Genomic DNA, 23,551 nt, shown 5'->3' on the forward strand with positions numbered 1-23,551 from the left:
CCACTCCACAAAGGAGGCTCCGCTACAGACCCTGGGAACTACCGCCCCATAAGCTTAACTAGCCTGGTCTGCAAAGCTATAGAAAGAATCATTATGGAACTCATAAACAGCGACATTGGGGACCTACAGACACTTGATCCCACCCAGTTCGGCTTTGTAAAGGGCAGATCCTGCCTTTTGAACCTGGTTGACTTTTTCAAAACAGTCACTAGAGCCATTGATGAGGGCAAGGCAGTCCATACAGCCTACCTGGACTTGGCTAAAGCCTTCGACATAATACCCCACTCAGGCATCATAGACAAGCTCAACAGCTTAAATGTAAATCCATATGTCACAAGATGGGTTACAAACTGGCTAAAGAACAGAACCCATAAAGTCAAAATTGCGGGAGCCATGTCAGACTCAAATCCAGTCACAAGTGGTGTCCCACAGGGCTCTGTCCTGGGACCCCTCTTGTTCGGCATTTACTTCTCAGATGTGAAAGCAAACATGGGAGGGTTGTGGCTGACAAAGTTCGCAGATGACTGCAAGCTAGGCGCCATAGTCGATACACCAGCTGACACATACATCCTACAGAAAGGCCTCACCGAAACAAACAACTGGTGCCGGAATCATGCCCTTAAACTGGATGCCAAGAAATGTATAGTCATCCCCTTTGGGAAAAACAAAGTACCCACAAATTATCACATAGACAGTAACCCACTGAGTATGGAAAAAGTAATCAGAGACCTGGGGACCCAAGTCGATAGTGACCTCTCATTTGACACCCACGTTGCCAAAGTGGTTAGAAAGACTTTCTACCTTGCCCACCTTATCATGAAGGGGTTAACATCCAGATCAAAGGAGGTCAATGTACCCCTATACTCCTCCCTTATCAGGCCCATGATTGAGTACAATGCCCCATTTGGTATGTACCTCACCCGGCACTTACAACAGCTGGAGAGACCCCAGAAGTACCTCACCAAGAGGATCAAGGGTCTCCAACATATGTCATATGCTGCCAGGCTAAAGAAACTCCAGCTCTATTCAGTAGCATTCTGCCTGCTCAGAGGTGCCTGACGTACAAGGCCATGTCCAACCAGGAATTGATGGACATGCTCCACCTCAAAAAATCCAAATCCATTAGAACCACGAGAGCTAAAGATTTAAACCTCAACACAAATATGAATAGGACATGCTGGAGGGACAGATTCATAACTCAGAGGCTTCCCATACTCTGGAACAGAATCCCAGTTCATGTTAGGCAGAGCCCCTCATTGACTCTCTTCAAGAGAAATCTTGATGAGTGGATGGGAGATCGTAGGTTTACCCCGGGGGTCATCCCTGTGTCACTACTAGACAGAGGCACAGTAAACTAATTTTAATAAGTAAGGGGGCTTCAATGTGTCACTACTAGACAAAGGCACAGTATTCTAAATATATTCTGTACACTCTAGTACCACTACATGGAGTGGCGAAAGCCACATCACTAGGGCTAGGCTTATAAATGCCCCAGGGCAGATAGCCTAGTACTAAACTATGAAATAAATGAATGAATGCTGGTAACTATCATTGAATAAATGAATGAATGCTGGTAACTATCATCAAATAAATGAATGAATGGTGGTTAACTATCACTGAATACGTAAATGAATGGTGATAATGGTCATTGAATGAATTAATGAATGCTGGTAACTATCATCGAATAAATGAATGAATGGTGGTAACTATCACTGAATAAATGAATGAATGCTGGTAACTATCATCAAATACATGAATGAATGCTGGTAACGATCACTGAATGAATGAATGAATGAATGAATGAATGAATGAATGAATGAATGAATGGTGGTAACTATCACTGAATAAATGAATGAATGCTGGTAACTATCATCAAATACATGAATGAATGCTGGTAACGATCACTGAATGAATGAATGAATGAATGAATGAATGAATGAATGAATGGTGGTAACTATCATCAAATAAAGGAATGAATGCTGGTAACTACCATCAAATAAATGAATGAATGCTGGTTAACTACCATCAAATAAATGAATGAATGCTGGTAATTATCACTGAATAAATGAATGAATGCTGGTAACTACCACCCCATTAGCCTGACAAGCCTGGTCTGCAAGGCCATGGAATGTATCTTCATGGAACTTCTAAATAAAGACATTGGTAATCTCCAGACTCTGGACCCCACCCAGTTTGGGTTTGTAAAAGGCAGATCATGTCTCTTAAACCTGATAGACTTCTTTGAAGCAGTCACCAAAGCCGTAGATGAGGATAAGGTGGTTCACACAGCCTATCTAGATCTTGCCAAGGCTTTTGACACCATCCCCCACTCTGGGATTATAGATAAACTCACTAAACTAGGTATAAATCCCTATGTCAGAAGATGGGTTGCCAACTGGCTCACTGACAGAACCCACACTGTGAAAGTAGCAGACTCTAAATCCGACTTCAGACCAGTGACAAGTGGAGTACCACAGTTTTCAGTCCTGGGTCCTCTCCTGTTTTGATATCTACTGCTGTGAAGTACAGGCTAACACAGAAGGTCTTTGGCTAATGAAGTTAGCAGATGGCTGCAAACTAGGAGCCATAATTGAAACTCCTAACGATGTGGACATCCTACAAAAGGGCCTCACTGAGATAAATGCCTGGTGTCAAAGCCATGGCTCAATGCCAAAAAGTATATTGTCATCCCTTTTGGTAAAAACTCTGTACCCATGAACTACCACATAGGCGGTAGTCTACTTCACACTGAAAGTGTGATAAGAGACCTTGGGACACAGGTGGACAGTAGTCTCTCCTTTGATAATCATATCACCACAGTAGTCAGGATATCTTTCTACGTGGCACACCTCATCACAAAAGGTTTCTCATCCAGGAAAAAAAGAGGTAATTGTTCCCCTCTACTCATCACTCATTAGACCCATTATAGAGTACAATGCCCCTTTTGGTATGTACCTCACAAGACATCTACAACAACTGGAAAGGCCACAGAAATACCTCACAAAGAGGATTACCAGCCTCAAACAGATGCCCTACGCAGACCGTCTCAAAAAACTTCAGCTTTACTCCATCGCATATCACTTACTCAGAGGCGATCTCTGCCTAACATACAAAGCTATGTCAAACCCAGAGCTTTTGGACATGCTCCACTTAAAGAAATCCCAATCCCTCTGAGCTACATGCTCTAGGGACCTAAACCTTGTCACCACAATAAACAGAACATGCTGGAGGGATACATTCCTGCCCCAGACACTTCCCATACTCTGGAACAAACTCCCTATCTATATCAAACAAAGCTCTTCATTAGCACATTTCAAGAAAAATCTTGATAATTGGATGGGAAATAGGAAATTCACCCCGGGGATCACTTCTTTGGCTCTGCACGACAGGGGCACAGAAAAATAATTTTCTTGGGTGGCGACAGCCAGGGTACCTTTTTGGTTAGGCTTACATAGGCCCTAGGGCCAATAGCCTAGTACCTACCTATGAACCTATGAACTATCATTAAATACATGAATGAATTGTGATAATGATCATTGAATGAATGAATGAATGGTGGTAACTATCATCGAATAAATGAATGAATGGTGGTAACTATCTAAAAAAAAATGAATGAATGGTGGTAACTATCATCGAATAAATGAATGAATGGTGGTAACTATCATCGAATAAATGAATGAATGGTGGTAACTATCATCGAATAAATGAATGAATGGTGGTAACTATCATCGAATAAATGAATGAATGGTGGTAACTATCATCAAATAAATTAATGACTGATTATAACTACCATTGAATGAATGAATGAATGGCACTTTTTCAGAACATGGGCACTTGCTACAAAGAATATGGACTTCCACAAAGAACAAAAAGCAGTATCACACGTGTCTGTATTATATGTTTAAGACAGTAAGAAAAGCAGTATTATTTCCTACCTCATAAATGATAAGTTTCCCCTTAAAGATTGCCTGAAAATGTGGTGGTTCTTTTCCCATTGTCACACGGACTTGGACTGGTTGATCCCCGTACTTCTTATCTAACTCCACGGCTTGGTACGCCGAAGCAGCGACTTCATCCTGAGAAGCATGGCGACCCTAGTCCACAGAAGAATAAATAAGTAAAGCTAGGTACACATAAATAAATACAACTAGGTACACATAAATAAATAAAATTAGGTACACATAAATAAATAAAACTAGGTACACATAAATAAGTAAAGCTAGGTACACATAAATAAATAAAACTAGGTACACATAAATAAGTAAAGCTAGGTACACATAAATAAATAAAACTAGGTACACATAAATAAATAAAACTAGGTACACATAAATAAGTAAAGCTAGGTACACATAAATAAATACAACTAGGTACACATAAATAAGTAAAGCTAGGTACACATAAATAAATACAACTAGGTACACATAAATAAATACAACTAGGTACACATAAATAAATAAAACTAGGTGCACATAAATAAGTAAAGCTAGTTACACATAAATAAATAAAACTAGGTACACATAATAAAATAAACTAGGTGCACGAACATTTGCAGTTTAGTAAGTTATATAACTTATTGTTTAAAATAGAGAAGTCAGAAAACACAACGTTAGGTGAATGTAATATTTCATTACATTTACATACATTCTAAACTGTACTGCATATAAACTTCTGGGGTAAGGAAAATATTGCAAAACCATAAATGGCATTTTGTTTCAACATTAAGCTATTGCAAAAGTCTGCTAATTTTATTGGACAAGAAAAAATAAGCATAAAGTAAGGTTAACTTACTTGCCAGATGTAGAGAATGTACTGAGGCTTGCCTGCCTTTGCATAGGTGTACAACACCAGGTAACAGTCTCCTCCATAGAACTGTCCATGGTATCGGGGTTCTACTTCTTTTAGTTCCAAATTCTCAATCCTCCATACCTATATTGAAAAGAAGAGTTAATTTTATTCATTCAGGTTTCTACCAGCCATGCTATTTTGCACATCCATCCAAAACCCCCTTTTCCCATTTTTACACATGGGATCAGGGTGTCACTTTAACAGTGACAATCAACTAGAGCCAATGTTCACCCTGCTGAGTGGCTAGTCTAAACAAATGAAGTTATGTCGAATTTGACAATGTCATTTTACCATATGAAAAACAGAACACAAAATAAGTAAGGAGCATGTCCCGTAAATGTTGTTTCTCTCTACCAGCAACAACATGGTAGAATAAATGATTAATTTCTTACACTAAATAGTTTATCCTAAGTATTTTCTATCCATTCATTTTTTTTCTGCATTTATACTTTATGCAGTTAAGATCAGACAGGAGTCCCCGTGGACTATGATGTTTGCAGATGACATTGTGATCTGTAGTGTGGGTAGGGAACAGGTTGAGGAGACCCTGGACAGGTGGAGATATGCTCTAGAGAGGAAAGGAGTGAAGGTTAGCAGGACTAAGACAGAATATATGTGTGTGAATGAGAGGGAGGATAGAGGAATGGTGAGGATGCAAGGGAGTAAAGTTGGTGAAGGTGGATGAGTTTAAATATTTGGGATAAATAATTCCGAGTAATGGTGAATGTGGAAGAGAGGTAAAGAAGAGAGTACAGGCAGGGTGGAGAAGAGTGTCAGGAGTGATTTGTGACAGACGGGTACCAGAAAGAGTGAAAGTGAAGGTCTAACAAGAGGGTAGTGAGACCATCTATTGTTATATGGTTTAGAAACGGTGGCACTGATGAAAAGACATGAGTCAGAACTGGAGGTGGCAGAGTTAAAGATGTTAAAATTTGCATTGGGTGTGACAAGGATGGACAGGATTAGGAATCAGTATATAGAAGGTCAGCTCAGGCTGGACAGTTTGGCGACAACGCCAGAGAGGCAAGATTGCTTTGGTTTGGACATGTGCTGAGGATGGGTGCTGGGTATATTGACAGAAGGATGCTAAGGATGGAGCTGCTAGGTAAGAGGAAAAGAGGACAGCCTAAGATAAAGTTTATGGATGTGGTGAGAGAGGGCATGCAGGTGGTTGATGTGACAGAGTGAGATGCAGAGGACAGGTAGAAATGGAAACAGATGATCTGCTGTGGCAACCCATAGCAGGAACTGCCAAAAGAAGATTCTCATTTGCAACATACAGTACTGTGCTGTCGCTTGACTTGTTTCATTAAAGCTACACAGCTTAACACAATACTGTTTGCACTCTGAAATGGCTAATTTATTCTAACAATACAAGGCAAGGGAATATTGTTTTATGTGTTTGCAGCATTAAAGAAAGTTATTGCAATTATAATGTTGCACAACTATTAGTTGGGAGAGAAGTGGATAGGGTTACCTTCCACTGCCAGTGTACTGGAAAGCAACGGCATCATAAGTAAACTAGTTTTTTGCAATGAGCCATCAGAATAGCAATAATTGACAAGTCTTATCTAATGAAATGACTGTCAGAGAAAGAGACAGACCTAAGTACACTGCCATTTTATTTTGATATTCTGACATTATCTAGTTTTTTTTTTTATTTATTCTGACTGCAGAGACAATTGGCCAGACAGGCAGACACACACACACACACACACACACACACACACACACACACACACACACACACACACACACACACACACACACACACACACACACACACACACACACACACACACACACACACACACACACACACACACACACACACACACACACACACATACATACCCACACACACATACTACCCTGTACCTTGTCTGTGTTTTTGGAGAGCACATCCACACATATTTTTGTGCACTAAAACAAACTTACAAGGGACCACAGCAACAACAACAACAAAGGATTGCTCTTACATGTATGTGATGGACTGTCATTCTTACTTTGATCATTTTGTTAATAACTAGAATAAAGGAGTTATTTAGGGCTTCTGAAATGAACTGTCCCCTGTTCTGGGATTCTTTGTTTAATCTCCTTGTGATGTTCTTGTATATAAGGGTTCATGTATTTCAGTCTATACTGGCAGGAACAATGCAGTCCAGCTAAAAAGACTGAAGCATAACTGAGAAGGTATTCACAAAAAAGGTTGGGAGGGTGGCCTAATGGTTAAGGTGTTTGCCTTACAAACACAAGGTACAGGGTTTGAGTCTCACAAGGGATAATTGGCTAGGCTTAAAATGGCTCACAAGGGCAGTTAGCTTAGTACTAATCTATGAACCTATGAACCTAAGTAGTCTTCTGAAACCAGAAAAAGTATTTGTGGTGGATAAAAATCAAAGGAATGTGTCCAAAGACTAAGGCCTCTTTTCTGTCATGCTGCCTAGAAATTAGGCTGCCCACACTTCTGGGTCACCAATGGTACTGGTGTAAGTAGCTTAGGCTAAATTTTTAAAAGTAATACATGAGGATTCTCCTGCTTTAACAGTGAAGTTAATGTGTTTTTTACTGGTAAATACCTGCCCCAAAAGATTGCCATTTTATTATATAAGCAGTAGAAATTCTAAGAACTCTTTTTAAATTTTTGTGCCAAACACAGGGTAGACTTCTACAAAAATGAGACAAGAGTTAGAAGGATCAAGCTAGCAATAGTGCTGCAGAAGGAAAAAACACTGACTACAGCCCAGGTGATGCAGGTTCTATTAGACACTTGGGTCTTTGATGGCATAGGCATGAAAGATGGCTGTGCTCATCCTGAAGGTGGAAGGAATATGCTGGGTGCCTCTTTAATGGAGTTTGGTTGTGGCCAGAGATCAGAAAGAAGGTGTTAGTTGGGTGGTCCATGAGGACACAGAAGATGTGGCCACATTATGGACCCATCTGGGTCATGCACGTATGGCTACTCCCCATTGCTTGTCCAGCCTTATGTCATCAGCATGTGAGGCAGGGGGTACATGGGTAGGAAAAACACCACAAACTGTAGTATGATGGTTCCTTCCTACTAGCCTGGCAAGCTACATAGCAAGTATACACAGAGAGGAGAACTCCATGCTCAAGTGATCTACTGGCAGAGAGATATCATCCCAGTGTGGATCACTCCAGGGAGATGGCAGGATGGGACTTGTGGACATCAGACACTATATGGGCAGGCAAGGGTTGATGTCAGTTACAATTGGTTACCCACACCAAAAAAAAAAAAAGAGTTAGAACAGTTAGGCCCATTTATTCCTTGAATAGAGATCCTCATTAGCCTATTTGTTCCCCATAGAGATGACATTCAGGTGGAAGGTAGCACTTCAGACTGTTAAACACAGTGGACTTCTCTCCCAGCACTCTTGAGTTCCTAACCCCACACAGCAGCTATCTTGAATTCCACTACAGCTGCCTAACTCAGGAAGCATTTCTGTCTCCCACAGATATTCCTTGGCTTAGCGTACCTGCCCTTCAATGCAGCCTGTTCTCAGCAGGCTCATTCTACACAGGGTCAACAACCAATGTTCAGTCCAGAGATCAGCCAAGCAGTGAGCTACAGTCACATCCCTCCCCCTTGGATGTGCAAGCTAGAATATCCCTCCCCCTGAGATGGGCAAGACAAAATATCCCTCCCCCAATATTGAGCAACTCAGTACATCTCTCCCCCTAGGATGGGCAAGCCAGTACATACCTCCCCCTAGGATGGACAAGCCATAACATCCCTCCCCCACGGATGGGCAACTCATTACATCTCTCCCCCTAGGATGGGCAAGTCAGTCATAGCTGGTCAGTCCCATCCTCCCCATCCCTTTCCCTCCCTCCCTCCAGTGTTAATGCCATGAACCAAGCATGGGTCATCTGTGTCATAGTCAGGGCTACAGCTCTCTGTACCACAAGGGCAGGGTAGCTTTTTCTGCAGTAACATAGCTGGAAGATATATTAGCTAAAAACTACTGTTGTGATGTATTACTTAGCCATGTTTTGGCCTCTGTCAACTAAACAACATTAGAAGACTTCTTGCTGTGGAGGAATGACTGAGCAACACTAGGACCCTCCTGGGTGTGATATGGATTGTATGACTGGTTTCATCTTCTTTACAAGTTGCAGTACATAACTTTTTTCTTGACGATTACACTCCATACCAATGGACAACATGGTGTCGCTTACCAACTATAAGGACACACCTAGTTTCTGAATCTGCCATCTCTTTTTTTTGCTCCTGGCAAAATTCATATTTATTGCTGAAATTTCCACAAGTTCAAGATTAAATATAAAAACAAAATAACAAGTGTTCATGTGGCCTTCTAATTAATGAGTCAAGTTACACACTGACCATTATCTTTATTGTCTGAGATATGATCACAAAGTCAAGTGCTACCATAATAGCCAGTAACATCCTGCTTATACACTGGTATTGTAGACAGAAGTTCTGTCCATCCTCATTACCAAGGGGATGGCAGTGGCAGAGAATTTCTCATTCATGGATCTTGGAAAGGTCCTCCCTGCAGCTTAAGGTTTGCACTACAGAACTTTCAGAAGCACCAAACTATAGAGGGTAGCCTGCAGTCTAACCCTCATAGATATTATACTTGTTTGAAAGAGGTTATAAATGAAACGTATAAAAAAGTTAAATAAGTTAAAGAAACAAATGAAACTGTGTGATAATGATTAAGAACAGTATAAAGAGTGGTTAACTGAAGATATGAAAGATGACAAAAATGTTGTTTCAGATATATGAGGCAAAGAAGGCACACAGTTGATATCTTTTTAGGGCAGACAGTTAGGGCTGTTTCGCAGACAGTTGCCTTTTTTTTATAAATCACTTTGTTAAAGTTTTTGTAACCATGAGTGGAATACATATTTCAACATCAGAGAAGACAGATATTAATGAATTGATCTCAGAAGAGGAATTTGGCAAGGAAGGAAAAAAAATAAAGCATACACATGATGTCTTTTTAGGTGAGGACAGTAGGGATACATCTCAGATAGTTGATTTGCTTTTTAAAACACTTTGTTAAATTCTTGGGACAAAGTGGGATACATATTTCAACATCAGAGAAAACAAATGTTAATGAACTAATCACAAAAGAGCAACTGCAAACCTAATATTCAGATCATGATTATAAGTAAGCTTCCAGAACTTGCAGGATATAATGTAAGAGCCTTAAAACTTAAAATAGCGAGTGAGATCGCTGAGGTAAATTTCTGAAAGAAGTTATGATAATGTAGAAATCCTAATGTCATTCTCAGGTTGAAAAGCAACAAATATATTCCCTAGCAAAGCAAATAATAATGTAATCTAGTTTACTTTTCTTTTGAAAACTTAACTCCGCTATCTCAGGCCCATCCTGCTCTAGTCTATCTATATATACAAAAACTAAATACATTTGTAAAATGGCTATTATGCACATTATCTACATGGATAAAATATCTCCCCAAAAATATAATTATTTTATTATCAAACGAAGGCAAAATAATAGAAAAGAATTGCTTTTTAGAAGCTACTTGAAGAATTCAAGGTAGATGGATAACAGAATATTTTCTAACACTCCCATCATAAAACAGATCAGGTTAGAACATGCTATCCATTTATCTGTGGTGGTTATATAGTTGCAGCCACAGAAGGAAATCTGTTGATTTGATATACATACATTTTAATAACACATTCTACTGCATTGTCCATCACCTACTAAATAAAAAATAAAACTGAATTAAAGTCAGGACTATCTTCATAGCTGATAAAAATGGATTAGTAAATGATTAACAGTCAGGTCTAGATAGGTTGAACTAGATTGCTCAAGAGGTAGGCTTATGCATTATGATAAGGGTCTCTACCAGGTCTTGTTCCGTCTTCGTTTGGTCTGTATTGGATGGTCTGGGCATTCTGTATCATGCTTTTTATTCTCTTTGTGCTAATAATCTCAATACTGGAAATACTGTCACTTCTATCAAATATCACAGAACGTTGCAGTGTTTTTTCAACAATGTAAATAAGTGATCTACATTTAATAACATGATAATTAACAAGGCAAAGTAAATCTCTTTTGGTAAGCTAAAAGTTAATGCCACTTACTATATGTCTGATACACTAGCTGAAGCTGTTGATACCTGATAAAAGATGTGGGTAGCATGAACTATACATGAATATTAAGCCATATAGGCTCATTTTCAATAAAGTACAAACAACTGAGGTGGTACCCATATTTAATTTTACCAAAGATGATTTTATGTGGATTTTCTTATACCTGTGTAAAAGAGAAAACACAAAAGAAACTAAGTTGCTAAGAACCACAAGTAAAAAAAAAAAAGATCAGCAAACTGTTTTTCAGAAATGGTGTTGGGCACTGAAATGCACTACCTAAGTAGATAAGAATGAGTGGCAGCATCTATGTTTTTAAGAAAACAGCCTAGTTATTTGTCATAAGAGGGTGGGATAGACTTTGTTTCCAAAACCTGTTGTAGTGTATTGCATAAAGATGGGACACTGGTGTTGGTATAAGCTGAGCATGTACTCAGTTAATAAGCAATTGAGCAAATATGTAGCTTGCAGTTTACAGATAAAGAAGGAGCTTATGGAAGGTGCACTCTTATCATCTTTCTGAGGTTGCATTCCAGTATGTAGGAGCCAGCCTGGATCACCTGGAAAATGTTGGTATCTGGCTGGCCTGATCAAGAAGTAGTCTCTGGAGTCATCCAGCCCTTTGTTTGGGTCATATGGTCTTCTAACAAGTCTGTTCCTGACCCTGCACTAGGGCTTGTGATTCAAGGCCTATACTTTAAACAGATGTCTGAGCTCTGATGTGAATTTGAATATCTGGTGTAGGAATGAACCCTTAGAGCACAAAAACAGATTCCAGCACAGGCCCAATTCAGGCTTCTCCGTACTCAGTATTGTCTTTGGTAGACATGTACTCATCATAGAATCACCACTACCCCACCTCTCCAGTGTGCCTATAGCATGCTGACATCAGAGGACTCCTTTCCACTCTGGATCCAGTGAGGATCTGCAAGCCATTATTTTTCAGACTGATAAGACAACTTTGCCCTGCTCTCCAGCTCTCCTTGGACTGCCTAGCATTTGGGAAACCCTAAAATGTGTGATTGGCATACATCCTCCATTTCCTCAGTCACAGAAATGCCTGAATGAATATGTGAGGAGGAAGAAAAAGAAGAAGGAGACTTAGCCTTGTGTCACTCCCTCTGGAACTGGCCATTAAAGATGCCGTACATCCAGTCTGGAAACACACAGACTCTGTTCTTGCTATGTTTAAGAGGGTGGATACTATCTATGAGTTCCAAGCTGAGAAACATGTTCATAACCAGGCATCCTCATGCTCTTACATAAGCTACTTAGTTTAGCATATGGCCTAGACAATATGGCATTTTGACACTTTATTTTCAGATAAATATTATAAAGCCTTGAATGGTACCTCTGAAAGAGCTTACTCCTCTTCCATCTTGGGACTCAGGACTAGCTCATCTGCTCAGAGTCAATTCTTTTTTATTGACTCAAGCTGTTGAGAAGCTTTTCTTTCCTCTGAGTTCTGATTTAAGGAAGAAGGGTTAATAACTGCTCAGTGGTATAAAGAAATATAGCCATGACTAAACTGCAGGTGACCTGAGTTTGAATAGTGGCTCAGGCATCTGTAGGATCTGATTGGGCAGGAATGGAGTGAGTGGCTGCTGCTGCTTCCTACCACTCAACTCTTTCTGCAGGTGGATGAGCTCATGGGAGGTTCCAGTGCAAGAAAGAATGGGCTGTTGTGCTCTTACCTGCCTGGGAATCCCCAGCACTCATGTGACCATGGGATGAATAGATCAATTAGGTTCAGGCAGAGGAGCCATCCACTGGGTTAGGTTATGCAGGGGTGAAAAAAAGTTAAGACTCAGGCTTCTGGAGTGGACTTCAATGGGCTGACCCTTTGGCTTTGGCTATAGGCTCTGACATGTGCCTGCAGAGGATGGCTTGGCTGAGGCTTTCCTCTTTCAAGGAAATGTTCAGGAACTCTATCATTAATGCCAGTTTAAGGGGCAAGCTCTCTTTGCTGAGCTTTCTCAAGATTAGTGGAAGGGAAAGCAAGCCCTGATCATTGTAGAGGGCTTCTGTGGTCCTTTTTCAGACCCCTCTACTACCTTCTTGTCCAGGCTCACTGAATAATAGATGAGGTCCACCCAATAGCAGAAGAGGAAATAGTTCCCTTATGGACTGCAGAAGGGACAGAATCATATAGTTTTAGTCATGCTTGGCACCTACGTCACACAAATAGACAATGCTTTCAGCCCAATAGTTCCAGTTCTGATCATTGTTTGGAATGCCCATGGTGAGTGGGTCTCCAAGTTTGGCCTGGCTTAGAAACTCATCATATTGGACCACTGTGGGGTCTTTATGTGATCATAGAAAGCCATATCTTCAAACTCTTAGGTTCTTTCCAGAAAGGGTTCTGTCTTGAAACCAAGTCATCTGTGTTGAGATTTTGGAATAGGCCTACTTCTCAAACAGGCTTTTAGAGTCTGCTTCTCATTCAGAATAGAAACAGGGGTTCTAATACCAGTTCTTCCTAGTTCTAAAGATGGACTACTTCCATTCTATACTGCACCTCAGAAATTTCAGGGAGTACATCCAATGCATATGTTTCCGCATACTGACTGTCCAGCATATTATGCCCCTCCTAATATTGGGTGCTTGGATGATGTCAATGGTTATGATGTCATCTGTTTTATCAGTGTCAGTGCTGCCCTTTGAACTTTCTTCTTCACCTGTAGTACTCACAAAACTATTAGCTGTGGTGCAGATTTCTCACTTTTCAAGCCATAAAAGATCCAATCTTATTTAATCTCCTTTCTTTGCAAAAGCAATGGCTCTACAAACACCTGCACTAGGGATGTAAATATACACAAATATTTCAACAGGACTCACTAGAGGGATGGCTTCCTAACTCAATGTATTCTCAGGCTATGGAATAAGTTATCACTACAGGTCAAACAAAGTAGTTCCTTGGCTACCTATAAGCTAGTCCTGACAGTTGGATGGGAAGACATGAGTTTGCTTCAGAGTTACTTTGTATGGTCCTGCTTACATGTTAGAAACGGGTGGCAAGAACTTTGCCTTCACTTTGCATTTGAACAAGTTTTTATCTAATCCTATCTGTACTTTCAAACTATTTTCTTATCAGTGTACATTTTAAGAAAGAATCATGAGTTCTGTTCTTTGTATTTGTCTGATTGATCCATGTCATGGCTGAAACGGGTCCTCAGGTCAGCCCACTTACCAAGATAACAAATGTTATATAAACAAATAAAATGTGTACTTTCTTAAATTAAATTTTAAATTAAATTAAACTTTTAGATCTTAAGATCTGTATAAGCTAGGCATGCTATGGTCCCTGTGATCACTTGCCTAGCATTATTCCTATGTTCCTGTACTGATTCATGAACCAAACCTGTTTCAGCCCTGCAGATGATGACAGCATATGCCAGAGTCTTTGTGAAGCTAGTGGCTGTCTTCTACTATTACATTGCACAAGATTTCAGTTTTACAAACACAGATGCCACAACAAAATGTTATGCAGTCTTAAACATCATGAGGAATAAACTAAATAATTTAAATGCAGAATCATTTGTTCCATACCTCCTTTTTATATTTAATAGATCAGATTTTGCAGTGCTACATACAGCTGCTTACCTGAACAGTACCAGATGCATCATCGACCATTCTCTGCTGAGCCGCGAGTTCAGGTCTGGCATGCAGCTGGTTAGTGTCAAACTTCACTTGCTCTACCTTGGCTGTATTAAGAGAAAAAGAAAAAGGAAATTGTGCTCACTTATGAAAACTGAGAAATGTATAACTTAGTATGCACAGCAAGCAAATGACAAAATGTATTTATTTAAAAATGAAAATGACATGTCTATACAAGCACCTTGCTGACGCATGTGATCTGATTCAGTGCCTTACAGAAAAATAGATCTTGCATTTGAAAATGCTACCTCTAAATTATTTGCCTGACAGGATAATCGACTCCTGTAAGAAAACAGTTTATTACAGTTGCTTGCATCTGCCAATAGATGGCGACAGAATGCACATTTAAAATTTTAAAACTTAAAAAAAAAAAAAAAAAAGAAAAACAGCTCTTCAATGCACAAACACAAAATCAAAATAAATCCCCGGAATACAGTAGCATTATTTAAAAAGTTGAAACATGTGACCTAAGGGAGTATTTTTTAAAATAATACCATTGTACAGTAGAAAGGAAGCATCAGACTTTGCCCTCATTACCAAATCAAAACCAGTCGTGATTAAACCCTGCATTACCCTCACCGAAACCTGATTTAGTGCTAAAGCTTCAGAACTCCAAGGTAACACCTGATGCCTTGAATAAATAAACAGCTTATACATGGAAGGCTTAAATTTACACTTTTTCAGTCTCTTTAGTTTGACAGTTTCAGCAGGCTTTGCATTTTACTCTGCCGTCATGTGTGGTTTAAATATCACTCTTTTATTACTGTATTTTCAGTTTTTGTTAAAATATTTCTGACTAATTCCCCTCTGTCTCACATTTTTGTATCATTCCCTGTTTCAACATTTATTATATCAACAAATAAATCATTTTTTGTCTTTATTCCACTATGGACACTTACTACAGTTACTAATTAATTTCTTCTGCTACACCTTCTATGTGACTGGCCCAGCACAGGGTATGTTCTTTTACTGTGCTTATAACCATACCTTGTACAGTCACATTCATGATACCTCATCATAAGTATACTTGTCCAAATGGCACTCAAGGATATTTATTCAGCCCCACAAAACTGTATTTTGGTGGTGGTGGGGAATCTTTGCCCCTTACTCCCTTAACTTATTGTAATTACCTAAAAGGTTGTATCACTGTAGGAAAAAAGGGGAGAAATGTCAATGACGTCTCTGTGAGTCCAACGTATGATAAACTGAATAGTTCCTATACAAAAGAATTTACTAGCAACATGCTTTTCACAGTTCCTTTCCTTTCACAACTCTTTTTCATTCAGTTTCAGTCCATTAACTTGATTTTGCAGTCATATGCAGCTCGTCATTGCTTCCAGCTTCTTGGTTAGGTCTTTTAACTAAAGCAAAAATGTTTTGTTCATTCAACAGCCACCTATTACTTTGTTTAACATTAAAATCTGCATCTCACAGAAATTTGCCTCTTGTTTTATCATTCTACACACAACCCCATGATTCTTTAGCATACTAACAAATTAAGCACTGATCAAACAAATTTTATGGCTTGATTGTTTAATTCAATAACATTCAACAGAAATTTCTACTCTTGTGAGGAAAACTAGCAGAAATATGACACAATTCTTTCTTATCTCTTAATAACTCTAGACGCTGATCCTTATCACTGCAGTACTGACTTTTTCAAAACTTAAATGTACTGTGCACACCTCCTATAAGACATGCAGAAACATGGCTGTTGGCTCAACAAAAGCTAAACTGAACTAATACTTACCTCATAAAGAAATAGGCAGGCATTTCACAAAGAAAATGGTACAATGTTACATGTAAGAGTACTTTGAAATATAGTATACTGTTTACTGAAAAGAGATGAAGAATGAATACGAACTGTAAACAATAGCTTATGTGCTCAATTTATAGGATTCACTGTACACAGATAATGGGCTGGGAAAGGAAGGCCATGATCCAGTAAAGGGTTCGCACTCAATTGATCAAATCACTTTCGGTCAGTTCACAATTACTGAAAAAGATTCACTGATGCCCGATTCAGCGGACATATTTAATCGAGTCCCAGAATGGGGAAGATAGGACTTGCCCCTCTGCCAGACATATATATTATCTCTTGGAAGGGAGATTCACTGAGCTGGGTTTGCTGTTTGATGAACTGGGTTTCATATATTGCAGCTATACAAACCACAAATCATCGAAATAAATTGAATTTGGTAAAGGTAGTTCACATATTTATGTAATACGTTAACCATCATGGACTTGAATATCTATATAAGACCTCCTTTGCAAAAAAAAAAAAAAAATATATATATATATATATATATATATATATATATATATATATATATACACACGGATCTACCTGACAATACCGACGCACTACAACACCGACAATGAAATCACCAACACCACATAACCGAGAGTTCACAAACACGAAACCTCACATGCCCGACACACCACAATCCCGACAATCAACAAACAAAACAAATCCCCTGTCCAAAAAGCACACACACAACACAAGCACACCAAAATCCTTACAAACCCACACAAAACCTTACATACACAACTATCTACAACCTTAACCCAAACCCTAACCCTAAGGTCCGTCACTATCACACACTCACCTAACCCGCACCCTAACCCTAACTCACTTAACCCGCCTCAACCCTAAAGACTGTCACTATTGCACACTCACCTAACCTGCGCCCTAACTCACTTAACCCGCCCCTAACCCTAAAGACTGTCACTATCGCACACTCACCTAACCCGCGCCCTAACCCTAACTCACTTAACCCGCCCCTAACCCTAAAGACTGTCACTATCGCACACTCACCTAACCCGCGCCCTAACTCACTTAACCCACCCCTATCCTTAGAGTCTGTCAATACCGCACACTTACCTTACTCGCACCCTAACGTCCGTCACTACCGCATACTTACACAGCCTTTTCACATGTCGGTGTTCTCAGCGTCGGGGTTTTCATCCATCGGTCATCTCACTTTTCGATCTTCTGGTGTCAGTGTTCTCATCGTCGGCGTTGTCAGCTTTCGGCGTTGTCAGGTAGACCCATATACCCACACACACACACACACACACACACACACACACACACACACACACACACACAAGCATGCATACACGAGTATAAATGTTTAAGGCACCAACCATCAAAAGAATGATCATTTTTGATTGAATGTAAAATGATCAAAAACAACAAAAATTAAAATCTTTTTGCAGGGGGCAAGCACAACTGAACCACTCCCCCCTCCGCTAAGTATTTATAGCAACTTCAGTACTGCACAACAGTGGGATAAGGGCAAATCCTCTTACTCTGCTGAACCACAACCCATACAAAACAGTGGCAGCAAACACTCCATTGAAAACAACTTTTACTCATGTGAGTGCCTGTTGTTATTTACAACCTGAAAAATTGTGCTTTCATGTTTCACACTGTATGTATATGTATGTATGTCTTTTGGCTTTTCCTGGTTAGGGGTTGCCACAGTGGAACTCCGGTCTGCTCATGACTTGCAGTGGATTTTACGGTGACGAGTTGTCAGCCCGACGCCCAACCTTCAACGAAGACACGCCCATTCATGCTCGCACCTACCTTCATGCCTTTAATGTCACTCGACTGCGGGGAGGGCATGCAAACTCCACACAGAAGGCACTCCAGCCGAGAATCGAATGGGAGAACCTCTTGCTGTGAGGCGACAACGCTAACCGCTGCACCACCATGGCTTTTCACACTGTATGTATATAAAATGCAAAAATAGACACACACTAGACAGACAGACATACACACACACACACACACACACACACACACACACACACACACACACACACACACACATGGGCTTACTTAAAATAAACTAAAAAATCAAAGATATATTAGGGAAGGGATTATGCCCTTTCCCCATTGTTGTGTGACCTCAGATCTGGTACATATAATTAACAGGGGGTGTGACAGGGGAACCCCCCACATGGGGGATGCAGGAAGACTTGCCCCCCCCCCCCACAAAAACATTGATTTTTGAACATGGTTAGATTTTCTCAATATTTTATGTTTAGATAATTTTTTGCTGCTATTTCATCTTTAGATACTTTTGAGTTTAGATTATTTTAAGTAGACTCATATATGAGCAGCATTTAGTGCAAAGGATTAAGGGTCTCGGTTATAGGATCATAAGCAGGTAGTAGGCTAGCTGCCCTTGTCGGCCATTTTAAGCCTAGCCAATTTCCCTCAAAGATGAGAATCAAGCCCTGTATCTTGTGTCTGTGCAGTAAACACCTTAACCGTTATGCCGATCCTGAAGCCCCCCCCCCCCAAATCAAACTCCTTTGTGGCAGAATTGAACCAGTGAACTAAGGATGCCTTTGGAAATTGCTACAGTCCTCCTGTTTACCAGCTGAGCTATCAAAGGAATGGATGTTATATATAATAGAATCAGGTGATTGAAATTAGACAGTTCTTAATAAGCTCCTTCCTGTATCCATGGTACAGGGTTTGATTTTTTTCCACCTCATTTTGCCTACAGTGTGTATCTGACCAAGTCACTTAACTAGATGGCCCATCTAGTCGCCCTGCAAAAGGATATTTGTGTGCAGTGGTCTTACCTGATTAATAAATATATAACTATACAGAGCCAGCTACCAGCTAGATATTCTCTTATAAAATGTCAGGTGCTTGCTCAAATTACACATTCAAAACACCTTACCATGAGTATCACAGAAATAAGAAAACACCAATTTTAAAAATATACATCACCAAACTATGCAGTTCAGAGCAGACAGTAAATTGTTAATCTTTGCAACATGTTAGCCTAAGGACTTTTATTGGGAACACAAATTGATAGAAAAACTCTTGTATACTCATTAAGAAATACACAGACAAGAGCTTGTTGTTGTGTCTTTCAGCTTTTCCCGGTTAGGGGTCGCCACAGCAGAACTCCGGTCCGCTAATGATTGGCAGTAGATTTTTATGTGCAGAGTTGCCAGCTATGATGCACAACCTTCAATGAAGGTACGCCCATTCACGTGTGTCTCCAGACAGAAGACGCTCTAGCTGAGAATCGAACGGGACAACGTCTTACTGTCAGGCAACAGCGCTACCGCAGCACCACCACCGCAAATACACAGACAAGAGCAATGCCCTTTAATTATATAACACACAGTAGATACTGCAGTTCAGGGACAATACTGAGCTGTACACATTCAGTGACTTATAAGGTAAATAATATCATTCTATCCAGTTACAGGCTGCCACATTGCTAGTCTGATGTTTTAAACCATCTCTTCTGTGCTGGAGATTTCTCCACCAAGAAATGTAAATAAAAAATATATATTACTTTTTTACAAATTCACACATAATGAAATACAACTGCAATTAGGCAGAGAAACAAACAAGGAGGGATCCATTTTTATCTACTATGTGGACAGTCAATAAGCCTGAAACAGAAGCTCATTCAGTCAGTTTACCAGCCATGTTAGCTATACTTGCTGATAGACTTAGCAACAGCTGTACCTGCCCTAGTAATGGAAATTAGAGCAACATTTCTTTAGCTGTCACACAATTTGACAATCTAATTGGATTTTTTTCAATAGACATTGATTTGTGGATTTGAATCAGCTTATTTTTGTTTTCTGTTTAGACTTGCTTGTTTCATAGGGCAATGTCTGAATATGGTTCAACTCATCTGATCCATTTTCTGTGATCTAAAATCTGATAAGTTCATTCAGCATTCAGTTGAACAGGCTCTTATGGACATCTTCACTTACTGTGTGGAGAAAGCCCTTTAACCAATATAGCTTTAAGGCCACAGAACATCAGAATTAGTTATTAAGGTTGTACTATTAATGCACTTCAACTGAATGAAGTTGCAGGATAGTTTTTTTCTAAAAAATGATGAATTAAAGAATACTCAGTTCTTAACATGTCATTGTTTTGTACCAGTAAATCAGTTCTAAAAGCATGCAAATCAAATGCTTTCTCCGTCAGATGGAGTACCTGTATTATATGTGCACCTTTAATCTTTTTACATTTATGCAGAAAAAGTTACTGAAACTCAGGTTAGATTTCTATCATATGATACATGTGGCCCCCAAAATGGCAAGTTGTAAAATAAGCCTGGAAATCAGCCATAAAGAAATAATACTTGGTCCAACAGACATGATTTTGAGTCAAAGGTAAACTACCTGTTTTGTTTTTATTTTGGGTTAGCCAGATAGTTGGACTGATACAGCAGATAGTACAAAACTATAAACTGGTAAATCAAAGGAGAGAAGGGAGGGAGGGAGAGAGAGAGAGAGAGAGAGAGAATGAATGAATGGTGGATAAATAGTTAATAGAAGCTCATTCCATAGTGGAATGTGTTCTGAAAGATTTAGGAGGAGCTTTTCCATGAAAAGTGTAGCAGAATTGTATGCAGGGAGATATCCATTTTGAAATGGTCTGTTTGGAGGTAGGCTTCCCCTCTTTCGCTGGGGCGAAGCCAACCAACAGTTGATCTGTCTTTCTAATGGACTTTGTTCTGTCCAGGTAGTATCTTAACTGTCTGTGCACATCCAGTGTGTGCAGAATTCTCTCCCCTTTATTCTGAGGGTTTGGAAAAAAGGTGGGGAGATGTATAGCCTGGTTTAGGGTCACATATGATACTACCTTTGGCATGAATGAGGGATTAGTCCTGAGAGACACCCTGTCTGCATGGAAGATAATGAAGAGTTCAGTGGCCATGAGTGCTTGAAGTTCTGACACCCTCCTAGCTGAAGTAATAGCCAAAAGAAAGGCAGTCTTCCAGGAAAGGTGTTTTAGGTCTGCTGATGCAGCTGGTTCAAAGGGAGGCAATGTCAGTTTTTCTAAGACATAATTCAGGTCCCAGGCTGGAGTGGGTGCCCTTCTATGGCACCTAATGTTAGATACACCTCTGAGGAATTGCTTAATCAAAGGGTGGGAGAAGACAGGCTGTTCAGCATGAAAGTGTGCTGAAATGGCTGAGGTGTGGATTTTAATGGAGGAAAAGGAGAGGCCCTTGTTAAGTAGCTCCGCTAGGTAGTCCAGAATAAGTGGGAGGGATGGCTGGGAGCTGCTGTGACCTTTTGATAGGCACCAGGAGTTGAATCTTTTCCATTTCTCTGAGTAAGATTTCCTGGTGCCGGGCCTTTTGGCTTCCTTAATGATGTCTAGGACCTGCTTGCTCAGCTGTGGGTTATCCCCGGTCCCTGGGGTATAAGCCATGCAGAAAGTCTGAGAGTGTGCAGGTTTGGATACAGAATCTCCCCTTTGGCTTGTATAAGGAGGTCTGCAAGGCTCCTTGGTCAGGCCGAGCAGCAAGGGTACCAATGTTGCCTGGGCCAACCTGGTGCTATAAGGATGGCTTTTGGTCCTTCCTGCTTTATTTTGAGCAATACCATTGGGAGTAAGGGCAGGGGGAATGCATAAATGAAGAGATTTGTCCATTGGAATGAGACAGCATCCACTTTCCAAGCCAGGGATGGAACTCCCTGGTGCAGAATTTGTGCAGCTGATTGTTGTGTTGTAAGGCGAAGTGGTCCACCTCTGGTGTCCCCCAGGCCTGGGTGATTTGGAGGAATATCCCCTTTTGGAGTTTCCACTCATGAAGGCCTAAGTAGTTTCTGCTTAGATGGTCTGCTAGGGTGTTGTTTACTCGTGGGATGTACTGGGCTATCAGGAGTAGGCCCATGAGGAGGCTGTCTGCCAGAGGCTCATAGCTTGTTGGCAGAGAGGGTAGGAGTTTGTCCCCCCCTGCTTGTTGATGTACCACATGACTGTGGTATTGTCTGTTTTTATGAAGAGGACTCCTGGTTTTAGGTGGTCTTGGAAGGATGTGATAGGCTTGTGAACTGCCATCATTTCTTTTAGGTCGATGTGCCAGTGTAGGTACCTGAGGTTCCAAGAGCCTTGGGTGCACCCGGTGTCTAAATGAGCACCCCAAGCTAGGTCTGAGGCATCTGTGGTGATAGTCTGGCCTTGAGGAAGGTAGGTGAAGGGATGGCCCTTGTTCTGAGTGCATGCCTCTGCCCACCAAAGAAACTCATTCCTTATGCATGGAATGAGGGGGAGAGTGGTCTCCATAGATTGAGAGTGTTGGCACCAAAGGTTTTTAGGTACCACTGGAGTTTCCTCATGTGTAGCCTGGGCAGGGGAATCATCAGAATGCAGGATGACATGTAACCCAGTGCTTGCAGAATTTTCCTTGCTGTGAGTTTTTTTTCTGAGAGCTAACTGGTAAAAGTAATTTGGCAGAAAGCATTGTTTTTCTGGTGAGAGAAAGGCTGTTTGGGAGGCTGTATCCAGGAGTGCACCCAAGAAGGTGATCTGCCTGGAGGGGTTTAGGTTTGATTTTTTTCCTTTTGATAGTGAACCCCAGAGAGGTTAGGATTGTTTGTACAAAAGTGCAGTTCCTGTAGTAACTTCTCTTTGTTGTCTGCCTGGATTAGGCAGTCATCCAGATAAGGGTAAATCTGGATGTTTTGCTGTCTGCAGAAGGCAACCACTGGAGCCAGGCATTTTGTGAAGACCCTGGGAGCCGTATATAAGCCAAAGGGTAGTGCAGAGAACTGAAAGTGTTGTGAACCTGCTCTGAAGTGTAGGTATTTTCTGCAAGACTCCCTTATGGGTATATGAAGGTAGGCATCCTTTAGGTCTAGTGTGGCTAGCCATGCATTTTTGCCCAGCATTGGTAAAAGTTTTTGAAGAGTTAGCATTTTTAATTTTGGGACCTCTGGGAAGGTGTTTAGAGTGGATAGGTCGAGTATGGGTTGCCAAGTGCCTTCTTTTCTTGGCACTAGGAACAGTCTGGAGTAAAAACCCTTTCCTGCTTGCTCCTGTGGCACAGGCTCCACTGCCCCTTGAGCATGGAGTGTGTGCACTTGTTTTAATGCTTCTGCCCACTGATTTGGAGGTAGATTTTGGTGACCTGTTAAGGCTGG

At 40.5% G+C, this 23,551-nt stretch overlaps 1 protein-coding gene across 2 annotated transcripts in view; it reads right to left on the reverse strand.

Moving 5' to 3' along the window:
* The window catches only part of LOC122811508 (advillin-like), a 731,661-nt gene that overhangs the window by 120,786 nt on the left and 587,324 nt on the right, over positions 1–23,551 (reverse strand). For both annotated transcript variants that reach the window (XM_044083391.1, XM_044083390.1), the window contains exons 11-13: positions 14,561–14,661; positions 4,789–4,926; positions 3,936–4,094 (exon numbers count right to left, since the gene is read on the reverse strand). In XM_044083391.1, coding sequence (XP_043939326.1) covers positions 3,936–4,094; positions 4,789–4,926; positions 14,561–14,661 — 398 coding nt within the window. The remainder of the gene's footprint in view (positions 1–3,935; positions 4,095–4,788; positions 4,927–14,560; positions 14,662–23,551) is intronic.

The sequence above is a fragment of the Protopterus annectens genome, chromosome 9.part0 (assembly GCF_019279795.1).
Source record: "Protopterus annectens isolate FY-2018-M chromosome 9.part0, PAN1.0, whole genome shotgun sequence".
Classification (NCBI taxonomy): Eukaryota; Metazoa; Chordata; order Ceratodontiformes; family Protopteridae; genus Protopterus; species Protopterus annectens.